The following is a 7,189-nucleotide window of genomic DNA, read 5'->3' on the forward strand; positions in this document are numbered from 1 at the left end:
TAATAGATCAAGGGTAATTCAAGTCAAGAATGAGTTGCATAATGTAAAGATGAAAAATCTAACCATGGCTCAATACTCGACTGAGATTAAAGCCATAGTTGATAATATAGTGTCAGCAAGCTCAAATGTTGATACAGAAGACATTACACTGTACATGAACACATGGAAGTTTTTTTTATATATATAATAAATATTTATTTAAAAATAAAAAGAAAAAATCTTATTTTTAAAGTGAAATATATGTGGAATATTCAGTTTATTAAAGTGTAAGTTCAAAGGCATATATAAGGTCCGTATAAACCATCACGAGTCTTGAATGCGGTTTTCCATTCGTCGCCGGGACGAATGCGGATTTGGTGATAGCCGCTACGGAGATCAAGCTTGGAGAAAACGGAGGCACCGGCCAAACGATCTAGCAAATCGGAGACTCGGGGTACAGGGAAACGATATTTCACCGTAATTTTGTTAATGGCGCGGCTGTCCACACACATACGCCACTGGCCGTCTTTCTTCGGCACGAGCAAAGCAGGTACCGCACAGGGGCTCAAGCTATGCTGTATCAATTGTTTGTCAAGAAGTTCTTTAATCGTTTCCTGTAGGATGGAACATTCCTTTGGACTCATGCGATAATGCGGCAGATTCGGTAATGTGGCGCCAGGAATAAACTCGATCTGATGCTGCAAGGAGCGAAGAGGAGGCAGTCCCGGTGGTAATTCTGAAGGAATTACATCAGCAAACTGATGCAGAATTTCTCGGATCTCCAACGGATAGGAACTAGTAACCCCTTCCTTGTTGCTGTCAGCTACAACTAAGGCTAAGAGGGCCTTAACATCCTGCCGCGATTGCACTAGAAGCTTACCTGAGACCACGTAAGCTGCATTATGAGTAATGGTTGAACCAGACAATGTAGGAGTCTGTGGGCACAGCCTTAGCTTTTTCCCTTTCCAATCCACTGTATAGACGTTCTGTCGACAATCATAAATGGCGCCCATATCGTATTGCCAGGGTCGGCCCAAGATAAGGTGGCAGATGTCCATCTCAATTATGTCGCAGAGAACTTCACAGACATAGTGTTTCCCAATCGAAAATGTAACGCGACACATCTCCGTCACGGTTACTTCCATGCCTTTTTTTATCCAACTGACCTTATACGGATGAGGATTATTTGTAGTTTTGAGTTGTAAGGCATGCACTACAGAACGCGAAATCACATTTTCGGTGCAACCACTGTCAATTAGCAATTCACAGACTTTTCCTTGTATAGTACATCGAGTCTTGAACAAGGCATTTCGCTGTGAATGGTTTGGAGTGCGGGGAGCTAACAGAAGCTTTTGTATAACACAGATGAGAGGCTCACCGTCGTCACCGTGCACCTCTTCAATTCCAACATCGGATTCAAGCTCAGCCGAGGTTGGAGCAACCTCCAGGGGAGGATTTTCTCCCTCCAATATTTGAATTCGCTGTCGATTTGGGCATTCATTGGACTTGTGTCCAGGTTGGAAGCATCTGTAGCATTTCAGTGTCCCAGGTTTGCTATAAGGATTATCCCTCGGAAGAACTGAGGCCTTAAGTGTGCCTTTAGGTTCAACAGTGGTATCACGGTTGTAATTTGAAGAATTGTTGACATGAGGATTACGGGAAGTTGAAATTGGGCTAGTAGCATACGGATTTGTCTTGGAGCTATGAACATTGGAGTCGCCGTATACCCGTCTGGAAGAGCTTCCTGAGGCGCTGCCACGGGAGTGCCGCAATAACTGATTTTCGGCTTTCAGAGCAAAGTTTACTGCCTGGGATAAAGTCCAAACGGAATTGAGCTCTAATTTATCCTGTATGAGGTCCTTCAGACCACCAATGTATCTGGCTACTAGCTGATTCTCGGATTCCTGGAGGTTGTTGCGAGCACTCAGGCGGTAAAACTCCTCTGTATATTCATTCACCGTTCGCTGGCCTTGAGAACAGTGTTGGTATTGGGTTAATGAACATCTAAAAGTAGAGCTCGTTTATGTTTGTTTGTTTAAAGCTCGATAAGCATTAAACGAACGAACATGAACCGAACATGAACACTCAATAATTTAAATGAACAGACATAAACATAAATAATAAAGCTCGAACAAACATGAACCAAACTTGAACTACCTGATATTTAATGAACACAAACATGAACACTCACATACTTGGCTCGGCTCAGTTCGTTTGCAACCCTAGGCTCAAACTACTATTCTTCACCTCATTTACAAAATGAAAATGGCTTGAAAAATCATTCATTCTAATGGTGATCTATCTAATTGGTGCGCCAGTTCTTATGGTTCTATTTGGAAAAACTTGTTCATTGCAAGTCTCTCCAATGTCGAAAAGAGATCTAAGTAGTTGCTATTCTTATAAGTAGGAAACTTCATTACATAGTTAGTAATGGCTTGAGTTTTTCCTTACTTCATGACCCTTGGCTTGAGGGGTCTTCTCTTTTTAAGTGGTTAGGAAATGCTTGTTACTCTATTTTTAATCTCCCCTCAAAATCCAACCTTTGTGTCATCATCTCAAATGAAATTTTGAGGCTCCCTAACTCTCTGGCTCCTGAGAATTCAGACTGTTATTCTCTCATCTAAAATCTTCCTTGTCCCTTAGAGACTGATACTATAACTTCGAGAGAGGCTACCACCTTCTCTAATGCTGATGCAAAGAATTACATCTTTTATAACTATGTAAAGATTGATTAGTGGAAGTAAATTTGGTTTAAGGAGTGCTCGATTAAGCAATCCCTATACAGTTGCATGGCTATCCATACAGGGTTAAAAAATGTTTATGAACTTTTGTAAAGGGTATTTTCTTCTTTCAACTTAATCTTAGCCTAACTCTGCATCAATCTTGTACTTTTGTTTTATAATTTTCATTATCATACTTGTAATCAGATTTAGTTCAATGACATTGGTCTTTGGCCTTCATTACTTCTATTAAAAAAAAAGTTTATCAATGCATCAATTGCAGGTGAATTAACAACTTTCTAGCTATCATCTGACATGAACAACTATCTGCTTCAGCAAAGTATTTTTTATCCAGGTCACACGTGGGATGTCCTTGTCAAGAATTATCATAATATTTTCTAGATAAGTAAATAACAAGTAAATTTATTTAAATTGATGTGCAAATAAATTAATTTTCTATCATTATAATTTTTTTCGCATTTCAATGGACAAAAATAAAAGAAGTTGAACTGAAAGATACAGATCGTAGTTGTAGAAAATTTGATAAATTTGATTTAAGCTTCGTTTGGGACTGCTTTTTTATTGCTTTCTAAAACGGAATTTTAATATAAAAATAAAAAAATTTGTACTAAATTTCCGTTTTAGAAAGCAATAAAAAAGCCGTCCAAAACGAAGTCTTAGTCTCTCTTTTAAGATATCAAACAAGATAACCATTGATCTTCAATCACTTCATAGACCACTTCTCCGACTTTCGCCTCTACACCCAATTGCTAATATTCTCTTTTTGGTTATTAATCTTGTCTTTTGGAACCTACATTCTTAGCAGGGACAAAAAGGAATTGCATAGCTCAAAGACAATAAAGAGAGGAAGAAGATGGAAGAATCAAGCATTTGATTAAGAAATAATAACCCCTCACTTATAAGCTAAGCATTGATTAGCATGGATAAAAAGATAATGTTGGAACTCAACATCAAACTGATTAGCTAATGTCTACAATTAAAATAATTTTTAATGAATGATGAATGATTATTTAATAAAAAATAATTTTATGTTCTTTTATTATTTTGCGATAAACCTCCAAAAATATAAGAGAATCGAGGAACTATTGTACGCTCAAATAACCAGAAAACTTGATTTGAGATCGTTTTTACTTGGTTCAAGCTAAATCAAGTTAATTCAAGCCCGGTTAACTTCATGTACTAGGTTCAAACTCTTTGGCCTATAAGGGAACTCGTCTCAAACAGGCAACCATGATCTAAGGACTTCTCTCAATTGGTGAGTAAAGCTTACTAGTCAGCCTTAGCTACAAATATCCATGAAGTTGGCCCTGACAATTATTCAAAGAGGGATGAGTTCTCAAAGTAACTATTGATCCGCAACTCAGCTACTCGACTATTAATGCACGTCAACTTGTCGACTTCTTAAGAGCTCAGCAGATGACAACATCAAGTTGAACTTTCGATTGAGATACATAATTTTTTTTTTTTTTGAATAGTAATTAACCAATTCTATAATACTCAATCTCTAATCCAAATCTACAAATAGGAGTAGATGGGTGAGCTCAGTTTATGCAATTATATATAAATTTTTATAATTGAGCACATTTTACAAATATTCAAAGCTTCTTACTCTAAAATATTTCAATGTTGGGTTTAACAATAACATTTTTTTTATATAAATCAGACAAAAAAATAAAGTTTATTTTTATTTCAATTAAATATCTAAATTTCAAAATCAATATGCTTAGGCTTCGTTTGGGACGGCTTTTTTATTGCTTTTTAAAACAGAGTTTTAGTAAAAAATAAAAAAAAAATTGTACTAAAACTCCGTCTTAAAAAGCAATAAAAAAACCGTCCCAAACGAAACCTTAGTTTACTCTGTACTTCTAATACATCTGAACAAACAACCTCTAACAATTTTTTTGTTCTATGAGTTGATACTGTCACTCCTATGAAATATTCCGTGTATAATCTATAGCGCCTGACTTTTGCAACAGTTATTTTAGCGCAGAGCCATGAGGAATTGCTACACTCGTTAACTTGTAAGTCTCAGATAATTTAAAATTTCTTGGGCAGTTCTTGATGTCCCTTAGGCCTTAACACAAAAGCTTGATCACTGATACTTTCAGGCTTTTGAAAAGCAACCAGTTGACTGGTCCAATTCTCTCAAAAGCTTCTCAAGTTATTTGTATGTATTCGTTTTTTTTTTGGTTCTGATCAAAGCTCTTAAATCTGACTGAATTCGCTATAATCTGTTTTGAAACGGACTTGGCTCGGAACAAATTGAGTAGGGAGATACACAGGCTTATCTACTGGAACGAAGTATTGCATTGCCTGAAAGTGAAACTCCCATGTCATAGAACACATAATCTCAGTGCTTTCCGGCCGGTCCAACCGGTTCAACCGGTTTGAGGGCCGGTCCGGTTCAAGTCTGATAACAGGCCTTGTTGCTTTAAACCAGCCGGTTGTTGGAAGAACCGCCGATTCAACCGGTAAACCGGTAAACCAATCCCGATTTTTTAAAACCGGTTCGGGTTTTTAGAATAATAGTTTAGTTAAATAAATAATTTAATATTAAATAAATATTAAACTTAATCATAATTAATATAAATATTATTATAAAACTCTTAAATTAAATTAAAGATAATATTATTATTATTTCATCAATGCCATGTCTTTATGATTAATGTGGATTCTACATTAATAGCTCTTGTCATGAGTAAAAATTATATGATATAAATTATAATATAAATAATTAATTTTTATAATTTGAATAATATTTAATTTTTGTAGTTTTTGTGGAAAATTTTTATTTTATTTTTTATTAATAATATTTAATTTTTACTAAATGAAATACTCTTATATTAAAAATTTGCAAAGTTTTAGTTTTTCACTTCTAAAAGTTTTTTATGTTACTAAATGAAATAATTTTATGATAATCTTCCTGTGAAGAGCTAATAGATTGAAGCATTGTTCTTCGAGGAAACAAATTAGGGGAGCCTCTCTCCAATCCTGATATGTGTCAATTAAATGGGTTTGGTATTTGTGAGTGCCTCAGAGAAAAAATTATTCTATGCGGACGCCGAACGCCGTCCAGAGACCAATCATAATGTGACACATCACCCTTTCGCTCGGTATCGCGGCTCGGTACCGCTGACATGGCTGCACCTGATTCGCCTCCGGACATAGAGCTGCGTCCGGTGTCCACACAGAATAATTACGTATGGACAAGAAAATTTGAAAGGAAAGAAACTATGAGGCTTTAGAAATAGCTCAACGAATGGTTGCAGATTTAAAGTGAAGCCATAAAACATGAATTTCATTTCCTTCATTATGTCATTCAAATGCACTTTCAATTTCTATAATGAGTTCAAGTTTGGATAAATTTATTAACTTGCAACCTTTGGCTTTGTTTGGTGTGAAAAATGTTAGCTTGATCAGGGCCATGTACAAGTTTTTGAGTTCTGTAAGAGCTCAAATTCTCTTCCCTGTCAATTGCAATGTTCTTAACACTACAGAATCTAATTCCAGATTTATATTTTGATGCTAGGAATCTATCATACAATCTACCATCTGAAGCAACTTCTAGACCTATAGTAGCAACTTCCCTAATCAGAACTAATGGAGTATTCCCTTATGCAAAATTTCTTCCTACAAACTTCTTTCTTAAGATGAGAAGTGACTATGTTCTTCAATGGATAAATCATTATCATTAATATTATTGTTTGAAGACTGGACTGTAATTTTTTTTTTTTTGCCGTTAGGATCGAACGGGAGCCGACGGGAGACATTGCTCGTGCTCAATCACTGAGCTGCCCCGCACGTCCCGGACTGTAACTTTTGAAGATCATGTATGGGGTAGATTTAGCAATCTTTATGAGTTTGACACATATGTCAGAATGTCTTTACATTCATTAACTATGTACTTGCAAAGGAACAGATTGACTAGTCGCATTAAACTCTATAGCCAAACACTGTGGGGCAAAATCATTGAACAAGTTCAGTTCGCATTAAACTCTATAGCTAATCTCTTCATTCGGCACTATCTATTCATCATCATCTACAGCAAGATGCCTAACCATACAGCGAATCTCAATATTCTATCAAAGGCCAAGGGCAACCTGCAGAACATCAAGTCAGTACTAGTAGACTTGAACAAACAATACAAATAGACTGTAGATATACATTGCCATCATAGGGCTTGACGCTGTAGCTGAACCACTTAAACATGTTAACTTCAGGCTAGATTAATTTCGTATGACTCTTTGTATGACTATACAGGATTAGTGCTTGCTTATGTTGTGTGTAGCCTAATAGATTGCTACCTTTGTCTATAAATAGGTAGCTATTGATTGTAATAGAAAGCTTTTTGGATGAATAATATTTGAGTAGTTTTTACTGTCTTGGAATTCTATATCATGAAAGATTTCAGGTCGTAATCCGCCTCCCAAGTAGGAGTTATTGGATTATACGTGGTAGCTTTAATTGAA

General features: G+C 36.1%; 1 protein-coding gene across 1 annotated transcript; it reads right to left on the reverse strand.

Moving 5' to 3' along the window:
• Positions 1 to 272: 272 nt before the first annotated feature.
• LOC110110544 lies at positions 273 to 5,886 on the reverse strand. Its single transcript, XM_020842072.1, has 2 exons — positions 5,823 to 5,886; positions 273 to 1,948 (listed from the first exon to the last, which is right to left on the reverse strand). Exons 1-2 carry the CDS (start codon positions 5,884 to 5,886, stop codon positions 273 to 275), a joined length of 1,740 nt encoding a protein of 579 aa, XP_020697731.1.
• Between the last annotated feature and the right edge of the window lie 1,303 nt (positions 5,887 to 7,189).

The sequence above is a fragment of the Dendrobium catenatum genome, unplaced genomic scaffold (genome assembly GCF_001605985.2).
Source record: "Dendrobium catenatum unplaced genomic scaffold, ASM160598v2 fragScaff_scaffold_898, whole genome shotgun sequence".
Lineage (NCBI taxonomy): Eukaryota > Viridiplantae > Streptophyta > Magnoliopsida > Asparagales > Orchidaceae > Dendrobium > Dendrobium catenatum.

What these genes read in the sequence shown, in the direction of transcription:
- LOC110110544 (XM_020842072.1), bottom strand. Translation starts at nt 5,886, where the DNA reads ATGTCCGGAGGCGAATCAGGTGCAGCCATGTCAGCGGTACCGAGCCGC. An exon ending in CCGCGATACCGAGCGAAAGG is followed by an intron (nt 1,949 to 5,822) that starts GTGATGTGTCAC and finishes ACTGTTCTCAAG; the next exon opens with GCCAGCGAACGGTGAATGAA.